Genomic DNA, 19607 nt, shown 5'->3' with positions numbered 1-19607 from the left:
AATATATAAAATAAAACTGGTTTATTAAATTAAAATTACTACTTTATGGTTTAGTTTTTTTCTTTCAAGGTTAAAATATTTTATTTTAAATGACTTACATTTTATTTTTATGTTTATTGGAACAAAAGGAAGTAAGTATTAAAAATTTTTTTTATTTTTTTTAAAAAATTATTATTTTAATACATATATGAAAAATATGGGTTTATTTATTTAAAACCATTATTTTATGTTAAACTTTACTATTTTAAGATTTAAATATTTTATTTTAAATGACTTGCATTTATATTTTTATGTTTATGGAACAACAGCGTGTAAGTATTAAACAAAATTTTTTGAACATTTTTAAAAACTACTATTTTTGTTAAACATATAAAATAAAACTGGTTTGTTAATTAAAAATTACTAATTCATTGTCTAATTTTCTAACTTCGAGGTTATAATATTTTATTTTAAATGACTAACATTTTTGTTTTTATGTTTATTGGAACAAAAGGATGTAAGTATTAAAAAGATGATTTTAGTATTTTAAAAGTTATTATTTCTGTTATATATATGAAAAATATGAGTTTATTTATTTAAAATCATTATAATAAACGTACTTATTTGAAAATAAAGAATAGATGCAATAATTACTTTTTTCATTCCAAAATACCTTTTTTTATTGAAACTTTAAAATATAAATAAAATCTCCTCTTTAAAATTAGTAAAAAAATTTTAATTTCATTTGTAAGATTAAAATCAAATATGAAGAAATCATGAACAAAGTGAGTGTTGAGTTACAATTAAAATGTTAACTAAATGTAATTGCTTTTGTTTATTTAGTCAATAGACTTTATAAACCGTATTTTAACTGTCATTTTTATATGTTTTTTTTTTTAATTTCTCTGGAAAAATTTTATGTTTATGAACAAACAAATTTATATTTAAAAAAATGACTACATGACATTTTACTTAACATAATATCAAATTTTTTTTAACAGTTTTGTGAAAATCGTGCTTTAAGTAATGAAGAGTTTGAAAACAACCATCAGATGGCAGTTCAAAGTGCTAAAGACCTTTATTATTATCTTAATATAGTTGCAGATGTTACAGAAAATTTAAAAAAAATATATAAAGCTAACAATGACAAAAACAATGAGGTAGGAATATTTAATTTTTTTAACAATACCCTTTTATTACCCACATTTATATGACATTAAAGAATATAATAGAGAAAAACAATTTTAGAACATTTTTGTGGCACAAAGAAACTACAAAAAAGAAATGGAAAAGGTAGCTTACACCTTTTATAATTTGTTTAATTGACAAAAAAGTTAAAAGTTATTTGGATTAAATTTGTTATGTTTTTGTTTTGTAATAAATACCATTACTAACAAACAAATATTATTAAAAATTGTTTTGGTTACTTAAAAGTAAGCTGTGTTATTATAGTTTTTAACTTAAATATTTATACATAACACAAAAACATTTATTGGTTTCTATAATACACAAACTATTATATTATGAGAAATAAAAACATTAGTGCATACATGAAAAGATTTATTTTTAACTTAAATGGGTAGTTTTGTGAGGACCATGCTTTAGAAGATGAAGAATTTGAAAACCTACATAAAAAATCCTTAAATATTGTTAAAGACTTATTTCATCCTCATCTTATTAACAACCAAAATTTTCAAGATTTTGTGGAACTAACAAAAGCAGAATACAAAAATATTAATACAAGAAATTGGAAAGTTAGTTTAATATAGTTTGTAAAGCACACCGCTTAAACTAAAACATTGTAATAAATAAAAAATACCAATGTTTAGATAAACAAAATTCTTACACAAGACTTAAAAGAAGCAACAAATAAGTGCAAAACAGTAGAGTTAAATTTAAGGACAAGTGAAAGAAACTTTGCAAAGGAAACAGAGGTAATATAAACTTTAATTATGCTATTCAGTTCTATATTTCTAGTTTTCTTATATTACTATTTTTATAATTAGACAAATAAAAACTCAGCAAAAAGAATTGAAGAATTATTAAAAATCAATAAAGATATTTCTCAAAATTTACAGCAAAAAGAAAAACAACTACAAGAAATGCAAAAAGTAGGATTTATATATAGGCATAGTTAAAAATAATATAATTACAACTAAAAAGTTTTTTAAATGTAACTATTAATTATGTTTATAGAGCAAAGAAAATCTTGCAACTGAATTGCAAACATGGAAAGCAAAATGTTCCCAAACAGAATCAAAATTAAAAGAAAATAAAAATCAGCTTACCAGCACAGTTCAGGTACCTATAATAAGTTTAGAGTAATAAAAAGATTATTCAAAAAAAATATTAAAACTGTTGATACACTTTTTAGGAAACCAACAAACTTGAAACTGAAATAAGAAGTTTACAAAGCAAGATTCAAAGCCTAACACAAAAAAATCGTAAGGTAAGATGTCTTTTAAGTTTAAAAATGTAAATGATTTATAATTTAAGTGACAGAAAACAGAAATATTTTGACATTTGACCCACACTGTTTTTACTACTGGACTATATATTCTAAAAAATAGATTTAATTGCTTAACATCTAAATTTTAACAGTATTACAACCCAAATGAAGTTGAAATTAACACTGAAGAAGAAGGATTTCTTGGCAGAGGAGGTTTTGGTTGTGTGCGCCTTGGTTTTCTTAAACATTGTGGAGTTGTTGCTATGAAAGCTACCTCATTATCAGGCTCTAAAGATGAAATTGCAAATAAACAAGCAAAGTAATTTGCTTAGTATTTGATTTGAAATCTAAGTTTGATCAAATGAATAAACTTTATAATTCAATAGGCTTAACATAAATATAACCTTTATATTTAGTGTTTATATTAACATAGAACAAATATTTTTTATCAGAATTATGCACGAAATTGATATGTGTTTACATGCCACCCACATTAATATAGTCAGTTATATTGGCTATACAGAATGGGGACCATACCCACATACAACTGGAATCATTATGGAGTACATGCACTGTGGCAACCTTAAAACTTTGATGGTGACCAAAGCTGATAACATTAATATACCAATAGCTGTTAGGCTGCAATTTGCTTTTGACATTGCATGTGGAATTTCCTTTATTCACAACTTGGATAAAGATCAAAGAATGACACATGGAGACTTGAAGATCGAAAATGTTCTTCTTACAAGTGATCTACGATGCAAAATCTCTGACTTTGGTGGAGCTGACTTAGCAACTGTATCTGAGACTAATCAAACTGGTGTTGTCCTAGCAACAAATGCTGGTGAGCATACTTGGCTTTATACAGCTCCAGAGAGATTAGAAAACACGAAATCGAAGGTTACGACAGCAATGGATGTATACAGCTTTGCTATGATGCTCTTCATGATTCTTGCTAGAAGACTTCCATGGATCAAAGGCGAAAGAGCAAAACGAGATGACCACAAAAGGTTGGTAATACAAGGTGAGCGTCCAGATTTAGACAAGACTACATTGTTGAAAGAGTCAGTTTCAAACCAAGATGGAAAGCTTGTCACATTCCTACAAGATCAAATGCAAAAATGTTGGAATCAAAATCCTAAATCCCGCCCCAAGATGATCGAGGTTAGGGATCAAATTAGCGAAGAGCTGGCAGAGCAAAGTGATGTGCAAATAAAGCAACAAGTTGTAAACATCGTCGAAGAAATGAAAATTTCACCTCCATTTAAATCTACAGTTTCCTTCGAGCCAATTGAAAATTACAGACAATAAACAATGCCACAGATTTTATGTTTTATCAAATTAAATTTTACAACCAAAATAATCCTATCAAGCTTTATGTGTGGAATTATATGTATGTATTATTATTTACTGATTTTGTTTATCATTTTAATTGCATGATTGCTTAGTTAATCAAATAACAAAATTGTATTTATAATGTTAACCTATGTAAATAAATAATTCTTCACAGAAAAATATACAGTCGATTTTAGTAAATTTTAACAATTACGACACACTGGCATTTCCAAAATATTGTTTAAGTATTTAATCATAAATTGATTAAGTTTTGATTACCAAATGAACAGAATAATGTATAAAATATGTAGGCAACCATTAAACACAATATTTTTTTAAAACATTACAGAAAACGTAGAAGCAATACAAAAATGAGAGTTAATATTACATATTTTAATCCTATTTATATTTAAATTAAATTAATAAAAATTTCAATTTTATTCATAAGCAACCTAAACCTTCCCCCAACAAAACAACGCAAAAAGATTTTATTTCATTGAAAAGTGATAAGATAGAAAGGGTAGACACTGAAATCTCTAAATACAACAAAGATAGTTGGATTATTTTCATCATCGACAAAACTGTCATATAATCGACCTTCTTGATGTGAATTTCTTTTTTCGGAAGGGGCTTTATAACTACTATCAACCTTGCAAAAATCACCAGTTAAAACATCAGCCAAGAACATGAACTTGTGTAAATTAATATTTGCCTGGCAGTAGTTTATTGAATAAGAAGAATTGACAGCAAAATAAACACCCATTCCGTAAACTGTAGCTATAAAACAAAAATGTGCAAAACATAAAACTAAAAGTTTAATATCTAACATTACACATAACCATGTTTTATAAAATTTAAGGTAATTTTTGGTATACAAGCCTATGCAAAAACAAAAAAAGACTTAAATTTTATGTCACTGTTCAATATATAAAACATACAAACCATTTTTTCCAGCAAAGTTCTTGTCAAAACCATGAGCACAAATTTTTTCTGCATCCTCTTGCGAGGTGCCATGAAATAAATGCCGTTGACTGATACCATTCTTAATCATATTTTTCTTGAAATCTTTTCGCTGTATTTGGTACTGCTGGTAATATTTAAGATTTTGAATTCGTTCAATCTGTTATTTGTGAAATAAACAGTAATTATTTTAAAAAGCAAATAATTTTTTACTAAAGTTAGCGACCATGTTGTGATATTTTATGCACATAAAAACAATAAACAATTAGTATTATAAAATGGTGAAATTAAACATCTAAATAAAGATATTTTAGTGAAAAAATTTTTTTCATTTAATTACGAAAAAATCAACAAACTGATATAATATTGTTGTAATATAATAAACTGCTTTTCTTGAATAAATTTGAAACACGTAAATATTCGCTTGAACTTTGTATTAAATTAATTTTTTTCCAACTTTTTTCTAACATTTGATCCCAGTTTAAAGGAATCTCTTTAAAAAAAAGTTTTGTTAATTTTACTAACACTAATTTTTTGATAATTATAAAGCCAAGAAACACATTTTTTTTTTACCTACCATTGTTGAGTTAGATGAGTCCTCCCTTATAATTATTTCAGAACAATTTTCGAACGTGAACGAAGAGTCATTAAAGTTGATTTTTAATTCCTTTCCATACAACAAAACATTACAGCTTCCATTATTGTGTTTCTATATTTAAATTTAATACTTTTAGAAATTAAGGCATTGTTATTCATCTTTGACATGTTAAGGCCAACTTAACAATTTAAACAAATGATAACTTTTGTTATTAAAACAACTTTGCAAGCTTGCAAGGGGGGCATGTTTAAAAGATGCTATTTTTTTATCATTGAAACATTTTGAACATTTACAATTTCAACTTAAACCCAAATTTAATGATCTGATGTTTTTTTTTTTCAATTTGTACAACAATTGTTTTTTTTAATTTAACCATCGAATGTAAAGAGCATTTTTTAGACCATCACTTAAGTTTTGTGAACAAATATTTTAAATTTAGATTCACATCATAAAAAATATAAAACATTTTTACTCTTAAGGTTTTTACCACACCTGCAAAGTTTCGACATCTCATTTTTATTTTCTGACAAGATTAACAAAAAAACTAATCAGAAAGTTAATGATGAAATGTGGAAAGATGTTGAACAGCAACCCAAATATAATATTTTGTTTGTTTGTTTCTGTAGTAAGTTGCCCATTACTCATTAGCGGTTGCTAAAAGATATCGCCAGAGGAACGACATGTTATTCTTCACACACAGCAGCGTTGTGTAGCCGTTCAATGATCATATTAAATTGTATGATCATTGAGCTGCCGAAATAAAATCTTTCGCATAGTTATATAAGCTGATATTCTTAAGGAACTTGAACTAAAATATCTAAAACTTTTTAGGATTTATTGACCACCATCTTTCTGGCAGAGAGTAGCAGAAAATTTTGCTTGAGCGAATAATTATAAAAAATAGTGATTCCAAATTTTTTTATTGTACAATACAAAAAATCACGGGGTAAAATAGCCCTAAAAAGAACAAAGTAAAACCAAACCTAATGTAAAATAAGTTAACAAAGTTCTTAACACTTTAAAATAAAACTAAAATTAAACAAAACATTAAAAAATTGTTAAACACAGGAGTAAACTTTTGTACTAAACTGAAATACGTGTTATTACTGACGAAACAAATCGGGAGTTTTAACAACTTACCTATCATGTCGTTCCAACTTAATTTACATATATTGTGGAGAGCAACGCACCCAACAACAACATATTTTTAAAAAAGTGAACAAAATATTAGAAAGTGCTCAAATACAGGTGTAAACTTTGTATTTTCGTAATATACGCTATATAAGTGACGTCACAAATTGGGAGTTTTGACAACTTACCTATCATGTCGCTTCAATTTATTTTTAATTTTTTGTGGAAAACAACGTACCCAACCACGACATATTTTCAAAAAAGTGAACAAAGTATTAGAAAGTGGTCAAATACAGGTGTAAACTTTGTATTTTCGTAATATACGCTATATAAGTAACGTCACATATCGGGGGTTTTAACAACTTACCTATCATGTCGCTCCAATTTCGGCATGCTATACGTTGTTTTCCACAATATATGAGACTTAAGTAAGAGCGACATGATAAGTAAGTTGTTAAAACCCCCGATTTGTGACGTCAGTAATAACACGTATTTCAGTTTAGTACAAAAGTTTACTCCTGCGTTAAACAATTTTTTAATTATTTGTTTAATTTTATTTTAATTTTAAAAAGTTAAGAACTTTGTTAATTTATGTTACATTAGGTTTGGTTTTACTTTGTTTTTTTGGGGGCTATTTTACCCCGTGCTTTTTTGTATTGTACGATTAAAAAATATTTGGAATCACTATTTTTTATAATTATCCGCCCAAGCAAAATTTTCTGCTACTCTCTGGCAGAAAGATGGTGTCTCATTGTCTAAAATTTTTGTATAAAACAGGAAAATAATTTTTTTAAACTTAAGATTCAATGGAGGAAGGAAATCAAGAAGAAACAGAACTTTTGACTGTTCCCGAGGGTTGGAAGGAACCCAAATTCACAAAAGAAGACAACAAATATGGAATGTTAGAGGAGAGTTCGTTTGCAACTTTATTCCCGAAATATCGCGAAAAATATCTGCAAGAATGTTGGCCACTTGTCAAGAATTTTTTAAAAGATTACAACGTGGAGGCCGTGCTGGATTTAATTGAAGGGTCCATGACTGTTAAAACAACTAGAAAAACGTGGGACCCTTGTTCGATTTTAAACGCTAGGGATTTAATTAAATTACTTGCTAGAAGCGTTCCCTATCAGCAAGCAATCCGTATTTTTGATGATGACACCTTTTGTGATATTATGAAAGCTGGAAGTTTGGTTAGAAATCGTGAACGCTTCGTTAAACGACGCCAGCGCCTGATTGGTCCAAACGGTGCGACTCTTAAAGCTTTAGAGTTATTGACAGGTTGTTATATTTTTGTTCAGGGTAACACTGTTGCAGCTTTGGGACCACATCGTGGGTTAAAAGATGTTCGAAAAGTAGTAAACGATACAATGCATAACATCCACCCTGTCTATAACATCAAGTCTTTGATGATCAAAAAGGAGTTAAGCAAAGATCCAAAACTTAAGGACGAGTCTTGGGATAGATTTTTGCCGAAATTTAAGCGGAAAAATGTAAAGAACAAATCGAAAAAGCCACGAAAAGAGAAAAAAGAATACACCCCCTTCCCACCCCCACAACCTGAGTCAAAAATGGACAAAGAAATTGCAAGTGGGGAATATTTCCTTAAAGAAGCTGAGAGGAAACATAAAAAACTACAAGAACGGAAATCTAAGCAAGCGGAGAATGAACTAAAGAGAAAAGAAAAACGACTGAAATCTCTCAAGCCACCAGAAGAGAAAACTGTTCCGAAGCCAACCACTTTAAAATCTTCTGATGTTGATATTAAAAAGTTAAAGTTAAAAGTGAAAAAAGCAAAAAAACTAAAAATGGGAGCTACTAATACCAAAATTTAAAAACTTAAAGTCCTTTTTATCTGTAATCTTTGATTTTGAAACCATTGTCTTTTTTATCTGTTTTTAGTTTATTTTTGGTTTAATTTATAAAAATGTTAAACAAACTTCTAAATTTATGGAATATGAAATATCTGTGTGTTTAAAATTTTTTTACTTCATTTCCATCCATTTAAACAATCATATCAAATTTGCATCTGCAATCGAATTAACAAACCGTTTTTCTTAGGTTAAGTTTGTAAAACATGTAACCCTAACAAATAAGTTTAACAATGTCGACATCTGAACCAGTTTCTAATGGACAAAATAAATGGTGGAAAAGGTTGGTAAATAACTTTTTATCCTATTATTTAACAAATATATATAAAAAACTCCTTAAGCTTTTAAACCAATTTGTTGTATGTAAATTTTTTGTTAATGTGAAATACAATTTATTTTCTTATTATTTTTAGAATTTATCCAACTTATGGAAGTGTAAATAATACGTTGGAAGATACATCTCAAGGTAGTAATATTTAAATTAAATTCTAAATTAGCTACATAATCATTTACAAAAAAGAACCTAATTTTCATCCAAAATTTTTATTGAAATCCTTTTTCTAATTATTCAGGAACTGCAGACTTTGATTATGAGGAATTTAGTGGGAAAGATGGAAGAACCTGCCCCACTTGTAAGGGGACTGGAAGAATTGCTAAAGGTAGTTCTTAATTAAAATGATTTGTTTGATTTAATAATATGACTTTTTCGTTTTTGCTATCTCATTCCTACAATTTAAACCTTGTATAGATAAATATTGGCATGCCAATGTCATTTGCAAGCCAATATTTACACAAAAAATGTTTGGCGATGCCTGTTTAGTTTGTTTAGTAAAGTATTGTGATTAATTATCACTTACCCTGTTTAAAGGATTTAAAAATTGACCTACATTTGTTATTTCTGTTTAAACTGGTAAATCAAACATAAAACAATATTTGTAAAATAATTGTCATCTTATTTTGTAAATTTTATGTAAGCCAAAATAAATGTATGACAATTAAACCATTTTTTCTGTAATTTTTTTAAGTAAAACCCTAGTTCTTTAAATTAAGTTATAAATACTTGAGTAAACCTAATACAATATACCAATATATCAATTTTATCTTTTTAAACAAGTTCTTTGTTTGTAATTTATTTTTTTATTCAAATTTTAGAACAGGAAGATGAATTGGTTGCCCTTATTCCTTACAATGATCAAAGATTAAAACCGTCAAAAACGTAAGAACTTTCGTTTCTATTTGACAATATAGTAAATTTATGATACTTTTATTAGTATATATATAAATTATTTTTAAATTTGTGATACTTTTAGTGGCAAAATTTATCCTTTATCAATATCATTAGTTTATTTAGGCCTATTTTGTTTTTTTTCGGCCTATTTTGAAAGATACAATTAATTAAATGCTTGTCATTTTGTAACCTTTTAAAATATGTTTTGTAAAGCCCTTCTATTTTGTATTATGATGTCAGAGTCATTAATTATAAGATCACATGATAGTCGTGCTATTAAAGCAAATACTAAATTTGTTTTACGTTGGGTAAATAAATTTTATTGCCCTATTTTTAAAATCCTTTAAAAGATTTCAACATTTTATTACAATAAATTTGTAAACATTTTTTACAACATTATATATTAATTTTATAGTTATTGTGAATACCCAAAAGATAATGAAAATTTTTCAATTTTTTTGGTTAATGTAAAAATCCTTTTTTTAATTTTTTTTATAACTTTTAACTTTTTTAAAATTTTAAATTTTTTGTAGGAAATTCTATGTAATACTTGCTGTCGTAATATGTTTGTTGTTATGTGGATTAACTTTATTTTTCCTTCTCCCAAGATCGGTGGCAATAGTAGAAGATAAAATTGTATTTTTTAATGTTTCACTTGATTTTAATATGTCCTCTACTGTTATAACTGTTATAGTAAGTACAACTTATGTTAAAACATAATAATTTGATTTTTTTCCAAGTTAAAAATTATTTTTTTCAAGTTAAAAAATTATTTTTGTTTTACCTTAAAAAAAAAAAAAAAAAAAAGAAAGTCTTTATTGTTAATGCCAAAAACAGATGCCAATTAATTTTAACATTCATAAAAGCTAACAAAAAACTTTTATTTTTTAGAATCGTTTTAATATTTCAAACAAAAATTATTTTAATATTCAAGTTTCAAGTATAAACGTAGAAGCTTTTTTTGATCAGGTAAAAAAAAAATTTGCAAACTTTTTTGGAGGGATTTATAACTGAATTTTTTAATATTATATATACAATCTATGTATAATTGAGCTAATTAACAATAAGTATATGTTAGTTTTTAAATTTTCTTTGTTTTTTGAAGACAGTTTTTTAATATGTTTGATTTTTACTTCTCAGGTATCAGTAGGTACAAGTAAATTACCTGAACCACTAAGAATAGGAGGACGAACTACAAATTATCCCGTTCTAATCACAACAGTTATGACATTTGATAAAATTAATTCTTTAGAATTCATGGTGTAAGTTTTAATTTTTTTTTATTTTTTAATTAAACTAAAGACCAACTTCAGTTTTTAATTCAAAATATTGTTTTTAGGGATCTTTGTACAAATCCGAAAAGAAAGGTTCATGATATTGTCATTAAATTTCAGTAAGTTTTTTTTATTTTTGCTAAAATTTTAATATTGATCATCAAAGTGAAATTAAGTTTACAAAGTGACTGGCAGCTTGGTGTAGTGGTAAAAACACTTGCTACACCACACATGGGGTCGTGGGTTAAATCCTCACTGAGCTCATGTTGTAGCGCCCTTGAGTAAGGCGCCATAAATGGTACGAACTCCTGTTGAGCCAGCACTTAATCAGCATTATAATTATCGGGCAATTATAATCTATAATATCCCAAACTAACACAGGCAACTTGAGACTGGGTCTGAGTAACTCATGTTACTCTATGTTTAAGTAATTTGTTAGAAAATCAGAACAAATACTAAAAAAGCTTTGGAATAAAGTGCATAACTTTTTTCAAACAAAAATAACTTCTTAAATTGTCACAAGAAATGTCACAAGAAACTTTTTATTATAATATTAGAATTCCATTGTTATTTTTATTTTTTTTTATAAACTATTTTAAAACTTGTTAAAGAACACCATTTTTTTAAAAAAGAGCTACGCAAACAACATGGTACCTCCAGCATTCAGAACAGAATTCAATAACATCTTATCTTTATATTGATTGTAGCGTAAACAATTTTAATAACAGAGATCATATCAACTAGTGACACTTTTATTTCTTTATTTAAAAGACCTTTAGGATTTAATTTTTACTTTATTATTTCTTCATATATATATATATATCAAAATATGAGGGGTTGTTTTTTTTCGTCAATGTTATGTTGAATTTAAATTGAAAATATTTAACAAAAATATTTTAAATTTTTATTGATTATGCATCTTAAAATATTTACGTTGAACTATATTTTAAACTATAAGTAACAACTAGCCCAACATAATAAGAATTTTAAAACTTACAAAGTAATCTACTAAAATAGGCATTATTTTATAACTTCATGAACTTTTTTCACTGTGAGAAAATACATCTGATGATAAGTGCAATAAATTAATATTTTATTATTGAAATACAATATCATTACTTCATTTGTAATCCCTTTGGTTTTCATTTTAAAGTGTTATATTTTTTATTTCATTGTAAAGATATTGCATCAAAATAGTTAATGTATTTATAATACATTGTTTTGTTTAATAAGTATTGTACCTAAAAATGTAGTTGCAATATTGCTTACGAACTGATTTTGTATTTAAATCTTTGTAATAAAGTAAAATCATGATTCAATTTAAAGTTAAAAATATGGTCTATTAGGTAAAAAAATTAACAATTTATAAAAATTGTTTTAAATATTGAACTTACTGGTACATCGATTTTTATAGAACTTTAAAAATATAAAAGAAATAATTGCAGCACATAATAAGGTTATTAATATTGTTACTGGTATTACTATATCTATTCTAACATAATTAGTAATTTGCTTACAATTTTCAAAGTCTTTTATTGCTTTTACTAATTTTTTTGATCTTTTTTCACCAAAACTTACGGTAATAGTTTGAATATCATTGTTATCTGATACAGAAATGTCATAAATTTCTTCATTTTTTGGGAATTCTGGATCATCTTTATCAAGTACCTCAATTAACTTGTATTTTAGTTGTTGTAGTATTGTGGAGATTATACCTTCATAACCCTGTTAAAAGTATATGTTATTTATGTAAAAATTTATACTTTTTAATTTAACAAAATTAAAACTTCACTAACAATTTATAAGTAGCCTAACTAATTTAAATAAATAATATTTTTCTAAAAGACTTCATAATTACCTTTGTAGTTAGTGCAATATTGTTATAATGATGTGATGCTGTACCAATAGAGCTGGTTTCTCGCAAAGTAGTGGTGTTTTTTTTGGTGATTGGATTGGTGTTGATGGTAGTTTTTTTAAAGCTATTAGTGTATATTAGTTTTTGTTCAGTTGTAGTTTTGACAACCATATTAGTTTTTTTATCCAAATTAGAAGTGGTTGGTGAACTTGAAACCATTTTAGATGGTTCTATATTGGCAACCAATTCTGTAATCGATATTGAACCAGTGTTTGTTGTTTTAAAAGTAGTTTTACCAGTTTTAGGTGATGTGGTAGTTGAATGCAAAGTTGTAGGAGTTGAAAAAGTTACCAAATTCGAACCAGTTTGTGCAACATTTGGTATTTTAGTTGGTTCCAACTTATCTGATCGTATCGTAGTGGTTCTCGAAACAGTTTTATAATCAGTTTGTTGCGAAATTTCATTCTTTTGGCTTATTTTGGATTCAGTTATAGTAGGTAAAATGGTAGTAAAATTTAGACCATTTTTTTCAGTAATTACCTTATTTTCTGTTGTTGAAATATTAGGTTCAATATTTGGTGTCGGTTCGGTAATCAGTATTTGTTGAGTAATTGTTGTATCAGAAGCTTTGGTGGGCGTATTTCTTGTAAAAGTTTTGTCGTTTTTCGTTACTTTCACAATTAATTCTTCAGTCGAAAGTGTTTTTGTTTGGTCGGTAGTTGGCGTGCGGGAATAAGCACGTGTAGTTGCAAATAATCCTACTTTACTTGATGATACTATATAAAAAAATGTCTTTTAATTATATAAATATGTACATTTAAATAACAACGTATTCATTGTACTTTAGCAAAAAAATTGTTACATTGTATACAATATGTCACCAAGAAATAACTTACTATGGGGCAATGTTGTATCTTCCACAGTATTTAAATTGCAAGCCTGATTATATAAACCTAAATTGATTAAATATTGTTCATTAATGGAATACAACAAAACAAATATGCATACACTTATGTAGTAGTACGTATTCTGGGTACAACGTTTTTGGGAGCTCAATTAGCGTCGTCTGCCGGTTTAAACAATTAGTACTAAAATAAACGCGTAAAAGGGCGAAAGAGTAACATCAGTTACTATAGCACCTTACTCAAGGGCGGACAGCATGAGGGGAGTGGGGATTGAACCCACGACCTCATGTGTGGTGTAGTTTAGGGTAAGGTTTAAAAAATTCATCCCTTTTTGCATTTCAAAGCCAGGCGGACGACGCTAATAAAGCCTTCGTTTTTTTATCAAAATGCATTTTTTACTTAATACCAACCTACGCATGAGGCGTACATTAACACATGACCAATGTAATTTTGTTCGTAGACTCCAACTAATAAATGTGACATTGGGCCACCAGATAATACAAAAGTATCTTCACCGCTGTGCGATTCGAAACTCAGGGGCACTGCAGTCTGAAATCTATAGTTTGGATCACCTGTAAAATAATATTGTTTTGAACTGTATAAAAGTGTAGGTTAGGCTTTTTATTTATGACTGTCGATTTTTTAAAAAGCTTTGGCGGTTTAAACAGTTATTGATAATAAATGCCCAACTATTAATTAGTCAATCAGTTTTTGGCTTGGTAAAAGTTGTTTTAGTTTAGAGCGCCTCATGGTACTGCGTGTAAGTGGTGGGGTTTGAACCTAAGGCCCAATGTAGCAAAGTAATAAAAATTACTTAATATTAAGACGTAAAATCAACTTTTTTTTCTTTTGAGGATAAATCAAAATATAGAAAAAAATGTTACTTAAAATTTGCGTATCTTATTGCCCTTGCCTTGATTAAAGAACACATAAATTTTAAATGCTTTTTACCTAATAGAATCTTCTTTTTAAGTAATGCCATTTTAATTAATCTTTAATTTTATTTTTGGATTATTTTATAAATTTTTATTGTTTATATTAATTATTAATGCAAAACCAAAACTTCGTTATGACGTCAGAAAGCGAACTGTAAACTACTTGCAATGTGGTTTTATTAAATTTCACGCCGGGTTTTTAATTAAATATTTACATCCGCTTGCCATGAATAATTTAAAGTTTAAACAGGATAAACAAGTGTTTTGTTCCTAATTGAAATTTTTTAGAATCTTAATCTGATTTCTGTGATGAATAATTTGTTTAAGAGCGATGGCTGTCAAATTTTTAAGTAAACTAATTTGATTTGCCAAGGACAGGTAGTATGTATGATTATTTATGCATGAAGACTCTAATTTTTTACTGTTAATATGTTAAGTAGGCTTGTGAGGTCAAAACTGGCAGCGTGGTGTAGTAGTCAAAAGACATTGCTTCACTAAAAAAGGTCCTGTGTTCCAGCCTCACTGATATCATGCTGTAGGCGCTAGTAACGATATAAACTTCTGCTGAACCAGCACTTAATCAGCAGAATATCAGGCAATTTTAGGTAATATTCCAAACTACCAAAGGTAACTCGGGGCTGGGTCAGAGTAACTAATGTTACTCTATTATGTTTTGGTCGTAAAGTCGAGTACCTTTATCTGATTTAAATTTTTAGCCTGTATTTGGTTTGGTTTATTATGTGAGGTTTTGACTTTGTTATACTTACTTATTTTTGTTATGTCAAGTTTTTCTCTTCCCGGTTCTCCTGTCCCTCGGTACCCGGGTCCGTCGCTGTACCCCAAACTTGTGTAAGGTTTTCCGTCACTCGCTAAACTCGGGTTGTCATGGTTACGGGCAAAGCCTGTGGAGTATTTTTTTATTAAATTTGCCCGAAAAACATACATTTTACAAACGACATTTTACGGAAATGCCAACGCTTTTTTAAAAATTTAACATCATTTTTTTATAGGGGCGTTAGGGTAAGCTTAGGCTAATAAAAATGCCTTATTGTTGGTAGAATAGCAGTAATTTATAAACAGCAACTTTAAAAAAAAAATATTTTTAAGCAATCGTTCGTATTTTTTCACCTCCAATTAGATTTCCCCTATCCGAATACCCTCCTAAAGTAAACACGTGGCCATGATCAGCTGTTACCACTATTAATGTTTCCTCCAGTGACGTCATATTTAAAGCAACCTAAAATAACAAAAAAGCAAACCAATCCTTTAATTTAACGCATGGTTCGGACGACGTCACTATTAAATAACTGTGACGTCACACAAATCAACATTTGTAATTTACCTCAATTGCTTTTTCGAAAGCCACAAATTCGTTCATCGCAATGTTGGCTTTGTTTGCGTGGTGGGCGTGGTCTATTTTGCCTCCCTCGACCAATAGAAAGTAACCTTTGGGGTTACGGTTTAAAATTTCGATCGCCTGAAAACAGAAAAGTGTGATTTTTTAAAAATATAAACCTAAGACCGACAGCGTGGTGTAGTAGTTACGAACACTTGCTACACCACACATAAGGCCGTGGGTTCAATCCCCACTGCCCTCATGCTGTAGCGCCCTTAAGTAAGGTGCTATAAACGGTATGAACTCCTGCTGAGCCAGCACTTAATCAGCAGTATAATTATCAAGCAATTATAATCTATAATATTCCAAACTGTCACAAGCAACTCGAGACTGGGTCGGAGTAACTGATGATGTTTAAGTCGCGTATTTGACTTTCCCACATCGAGGATAAAAATATCTACAAAACAAAAAAGAAGCTATATTAAAAACAAAAAAAAAAGTATATGTTGGACCTTTGACGTCATTTCCGCTAAACTAGGTTCTTCGTTTACATCTCGTTGGTGATCAAAACTTAATTCCTCGTTTTTAAACAACCCAAGTAAATAATCGGTGCTGTTTGGGTTAATGGCATCCAGTTGTTTTTTGGTAGCTACATACCTATTTGTAAAACGTCAACTTTTTGTTTGAAAATTTTGTAAGTTAAAGCGACCTTTAATGAGTATAGCTTCGTTTTAATGTTTCCCTTGATTTTAAGTTATTTTTTTATTTCATTTTTTATTAAAATTTGTGGATTTGCTGTGAATTTTACTATTGTTCATATTTTTGTTAAAAAAGTTAAGAATTTGTTTTTAACTACATAATTTAAATTAAGCATAAACTACTAGCTAAAATTTATCAAGTTTGCAATGGGAACTAAACCCTGGAGTTTTGTTAATTAAATTTATAACCCTATTATTTCTAGGTCTTTTAAATATAAAATTTCGAATTACAAAATGTAAAACAAACCTAGCTTTATCATTGGGTTGAATATTTTTCCATTCCTTTATTAAATCCCTCCCATCGTTCCTTAACCCCTCTTTAGTTCCACCTTTATGGGGTCCCTCATTATTTGGGGGTCTCATATGCGCTCGCCCCCCACCAAGAACAACCTAAAATTGAACTGGTTATTTACTAAAACTAACATTTTATCCAAAACAACCATGTTTTGACTAAACAACCATTTTTGACGAAAAAAAACATTTTTTGACGAAAACAACTCTTTTTTTTCCTGAAACCATCATTTTAAATTAAAACAACCATTTTTTTTATTGAAATCACCATTTTGACCATAACAACCACTTTTTTCCCAAAACCCTCCAACTTTTCAACCACGTTATCAAACTTACATTTATTTTTCTTTCCATTTCTACAAGTTGAAGAGCGATATCTTTACATCCCTCCTCTATATCCTTCTTTTCCATGCTATGGTCCCCCACCCAACTACGGGACGGCGCATGTGCATAGGTAGCTGCTGGCGTGGCATGTTGTACTTGTGTGTTGGTCACAACTCCTGTCCATTTACCTAAGAAAGTCCTCATCTTAGTAATCAAATTTAAGACTTTTTTCGAACGATTTACAAAGCAATCAAAAGAAAAATGCTTAGGTATCAAGGTACATTTTTCCGTTTTTAAAACTACATGTTATATTAAATTCTATAAATAGCATCATAAAAAACTACAGACCTTTAAAATGGGCAAAACATTATATAAGTAACTTGATTCTATCTTAACGTCGTCTTTTTTAGGCAGTATAATTATTACCATATTTGCTAATACCCTACCTGCGTCTGCTGAGTGATGTAAAATTGATTTGACATCGTTTCCTTTTGTTGATGAACAGTTCTTAAAAGCAGCTTTTCCGTTAAGTCCAAGTAATTTGTTCTTGGTTTTTATTCCACTTAAAATTGCTGTAGCTGTCGAAGCACTATCAGGCGTTTGTTTGTCAACTATAAAGTTGTTTGTTTGTTAAACAAAAACTTAAATTATTTGAAATATGCAACGGCAACTTAACCATCAGATAACGAAAATTCAACCCTTAATTAACTTATTAGTAAAAAAAGCTTGGAGATATTAAAAAATATTAAAATTTTTGGTACTTGAGTAAACTTTTGCAAGTCCGGCGTTCGGTAATTTCTCCATTGACGTCACGGTTTCTTCACCGGGATTTCCCCACTTCTGACCTTTGTAAATTCTGCCTAAAAACAAAACAAAGATTCGCCCATTTATTAGCCTATGACAAACTATGTTACGACACCATTATATTGGCTTGTGAACAAAAATGAAAAAAGCACATTCTTTTAAGATTGCTTCAATTTAAAAATGGCAGAATGGCCGAGTGGTCTAAGGCGCTACGTTCAGGTCGTAGTCTACTTCGTAGGCGCGGGTTCGAATCCCGCTTCTGTCACTTACGCCCGGGCTAGCTCAGTCGGTAGAGCGTTGGACTTTTAATCCAACGGTCGTGGGTTCGAGCCCCACGTTGGGCGTTATTTTTATTTTGTAAAAATTTTCGACTTAAGTTTTTTTTACCTGCAGTTAGAGTGGATAACCCCATTCCGTCCCCTATAAATACAATAACATTCCGCGCCGGTTTATCTATATTCTTCCGCGCTAAAGCATCTTTTAGTGTTCTACTTGCCTTGTTATTCCAGAATTCTGGAAATTCTTCCGAAAATACTTCTACAAAGTTAAAAAAAATTGCGTAAATCTTTTTGTATAGCTTGTTAATACCTATAAAATTTCTACATTTTTTTAAAGACAAGTTTAAAAATCTAATAACTTCTACCTTTTAAATTGCTTTTGCTATTTAGACAAACTCCAATGCTTAGTATACAATATACCAAAGCGAATTTAAACGTGTGCATTGTGAACGTAACACTTCTAATTGTCTATGTGCATAATGGCTATATTACTATGAGTCGTTCGTCTATATCAAGCTCATTAATATTAACGTGTAATTACGCTTTTACGGATACACCAATTACGTAACTACACTGTTTTGTTACGTCATAATAATAGATAGGTTTCTTTTTTTAAAAAAGAAAGTTTTTTAATGCTTTTTGGTGATTAATAATTGGTTTTGACGCAAAAAATGTATGTTAGGATATTACGTAAAAAAAAAATTCATTGATAAAAAAACACTTACACATACAAGTTTTTTAACCTCTTTTGCAGTTTTAATATACGTTAAATTTAGCTGTTTTTTTTTTCACATCACCTTAAGGTGATAGGTTTTTATATTTTTTTATTGGGTAAGGGTTTGATATTGTGACGTGTTTAAGCTATCCGTACATGCCAGGCTCAATGGCGAATAGTGTGGCAAGTTAAAAGGTTAAAAGTTAAAAGGTTTAACGTTTCTCAAGGGACAGTCCTGTGGTTAAATTTATCTTAATCAACTTATTAATTACTTATTATTACTTATTAAATTCCGACAAATAATTGGAAGTATCTTATTGCATTTTTGGCATAGTAAACTAAAGAGAAAAATAACTTGAAATTGCAGTAGAAGTCTTAATTCTTAACGTTTAAAGTTGTGTAGTAAAACAAATTAACATTTCTTTAAACTCTGTTATCAAATTAACTTGTGATTTTATAAATAAATAATGAATTTAACTTAACTTCGGAATTTAACACAAATTCCCACGGGCATTTTGTTAATTTATCTAACATTTTGTTTATCACCGGCAGTAAAAGTACAATCAATATTACAGTTTATATTT

The 19607-nt window shown here is 28.6% G+C and overlaps 5 protein-coding genes and 1 non-coding gene across 9 annotated transcripts; 4 read left to right on the top strand and 2 right to left on the bottom strand.

The window, feature by feature from the left end:
- The first annotated feature begins 732 nt into the window (after positions 1-732).
- LOC145743135 (uncharacterized) lies at positions 733-3930 on the top strand. 3 transcript variants are annotated; one of them, XM_082561040.1, is made up of 10 exons: positions 733-764; positions 981-1139; positions 1228-1272; positions 1563-1733; positions 1809-1913; positions 2058-2090; positions 2176-2280; positions 2354-2428; positions 2581-2747; positions 2881-3930. In XM_082561040.1, exons 1-10 carry the CDS (start codon positions 756-758, stop codon positions 3737-3739), a joined length of 1728 nt encoding a protein of 575 aa, XP_082417166.1. In that variant the 5' UTR covers positions 733-755; the 3' UTR covers positions 3740-3930. The 3 variants fall into 3 exon arrangements, with proteins under 3 accessions (XP_082417166.1, XP_082417165.1, XP_082417167.1); XM_082561039.1 differs by having other exon boundaries at positions 1986-2090; XM_082561041.1 differs by lacking the exon at positions 1563-1733 and having other exon boundaries at positions 1986-2090.
- Positions 3931-3992: 62 nt separating this feature from the next.
- On the bottom strand, positions 3993-6146 carry LOC145743373 (protein mono-ADP-ribosyltransferase PARP11-like). Its single transcript, XM_082561318.1, has 4 exons — positions 5814-6146; positions 5301-5432; positions 4706-4883; positions 3993-4540 (listed from the first exon to the last, which is right to left on the bottom strand). Exons 2-4 carry the CDS (start codon positions 5301-5303, stop codon positions 4257-4259), a joined length of 465 nt encoding a protein of 154 aa, XP_082417444.1. The 5' UTR covers positions 5304-5432; positions 5814-6146; the 3' UTR covers positions 3993-4256.
- A 1047-nt stretch (positions 6147-7193) lies between these two features.
- LOC145741532 (KRR1 small subunit processome component homolog) lies at positions 7194-8510 on the top strand. Its single transcript, XM_082559128.1, has one exon. It carries the CDS (start codon positions 7259-7261, stop codon positions 8282-8284), a length of 1026 nt encoding a protein of 341 aa, XP_082415254.1. The 5' UTR covers positions 7194-7258; the 3' UTR covers positions 8285-8510.
- LOC145741533 (transmembrane protein 106B-like) lies at positions 8510-11894 on the top strand. Of its 2 annotated transcripts, none has more exons than XM_082559129.1 (9): positions 8510-8603; positions 8734-8786; positions 8893-8979; positions 9473-9536; positions 10082-10241; positions 10440-10517; positions 10689-10810; positions 10888-10941; positions 11455-11894. In XM_082559129.1, the coding sequence occupies exons 1-9, from the start codon at positions 8554-8556 to the stop codon at positions 11564-11566; spliced, it is 780 nt and encodes a 259-aa protein (XP_082415255.1). In that variant the 5' UTR covers positions 8510-8553; the 3' UTR covers positions 11567-11894. The 2 variants fall into 2 exon arrangements, with proteins under 2 accessions (XP_082415255.1, XP_082415256.1); XM_082559130.1 differs by having other exon boundaries at positions 11434-11577.
- On the bottom strand, positions 11843-18752 carry LOC145741279 (alkaline phosphatase-like). The gene is made up of 15 exons (XM_082558841.1): positions 18674-18752; positions 18418-18567; positions 17988-18086; positions 17673-17837; positions 17239-17414; positions 16859-17001; positions 16366-16510; positions 15860-15994; positions 15646-15754; positions 15285-15419; positions 13993-14154; positions 13574-13630; positions 12681-13453; positions 12401-12547; positions 11843-11887 (listed from the first exon to the last, which is right to left on the bottom strand). Exons 1-15 carry the CDS (start codon positions 18750-18752, stop codon positions 11843-11845), a joined length of 2520 nt encoding a protein of 839 aa, XP_082414967.1.
- Trnal-cag (transfer RNA leucine (anticodon CAG)) lies at positions 18213-18295 on the top strand. Its single transcript has one exon. It is a non-coding gene; the product is annotated as a tRNA-Leu (tRNA).
- Positions 18753-19607: the final 855 nt, after the last annotated feature.

This window comes from Corella eumyota, chromosome 2, assembly GCF_963082875.1.
Source record: "Corella eumyota chromosome 2, kaCorEumy4.1, whole genome shotgun sequence".
Classification (NCBI taxonomy): Eukaryota; Metazoa; Chordata; class Ascidiacea; order Phlebobranchia; family Corellidae; genus Corella; species Corella eumyota.
This window is presented reverse-complemented; position numbering and strand designations above follow the sequence as displayed.

What these genes read in the sequence shown, in the direction of transcription:
- LOC145743135 (XM_082561039.1), top strand. An exon ending in ACAAAAAAGAAATGGAAAAG is followed by an intron (nt 1,273 to 1,562) that starts GTAGCTTACACC and finishes TTAAATGGGTAG; the next exon opens with TTTTGTGAGGACCATGCTTT. An exon ending in ATTGCAAATAAACAAGCAAA is followed by an intron (nt 2,748 to 2,880) that starts GTAATTTGCTTA and finishes ATTTTTTATCAG; the next exon opens with AATTATGCACGAAATTGATA.
- LOC145743373 (XM_082561318.1), bottom strand. An exon ending in GAACTTTGCTGGAAAAAATG is followed by an intron (nt 4,541 to 4,705) that starts GTTTGTATGTTT and finishes TTTGTTTTATAG; the next exon opens with CTACAGTTTACGGAATGGGT.
- LOC145741532 (XM_082559128.1), top strand. Translation starts at nt 7,259, where the DNA reads ATGGAGGAAGGAAATCAAGAAGAAACAGAACTTTTGACTGTTCCCGAG.
- LOC145741533 (XM_082559129.1), top strand. Translation starts at nt 8,554, where the DNA reads ATGTCGACATCTGAACCAGTTTCTAATGGACAAAATAAATGGTGGAAA. An exon ending in CAAAATAAATGGTGGAAAAG is followed by an intron (nt 8,604 to 8,733) that starts GTTGGTAAATAA and finishes TATTATTTTTAG; the next exon opens with AATTTATCCAACTTATGGAA. An exon ending in TAGAAGCTTTTTTTGATCAG is followed by an intron (nt 10,518 to 10,688) that starts GTAAAAAAAAAA and finishes TTTACTTCTCAG; the next exon opens with GTATCAGTAGGTACAAGTAA.
- LOC145741279 (XM_082558841.1), bottom strand. Translation starts at nt 18,752, where the DNA reads ATGCACACGTTTAAATTCGCTTTGGTATATTGTATACTAAGCATTGGA. An exon ending in AATGTACGCCTCATGCGTAG is followed by an intron (nt 13,631 to 13,992) that starts GTTGGTATTAAG and finishes TAATCAATTTAG; the next exon opens with GTTTATATAATCAGGCTTGC. An exon ending in ATGATATTCAAACTATTACC is followed by an intron (nt 11,888 to 12,400) that starts GTAAGTTTTGGT and finishes ACTTATCATCAG; the next exon opens with ATGTATTTTCTCACAGTGAA.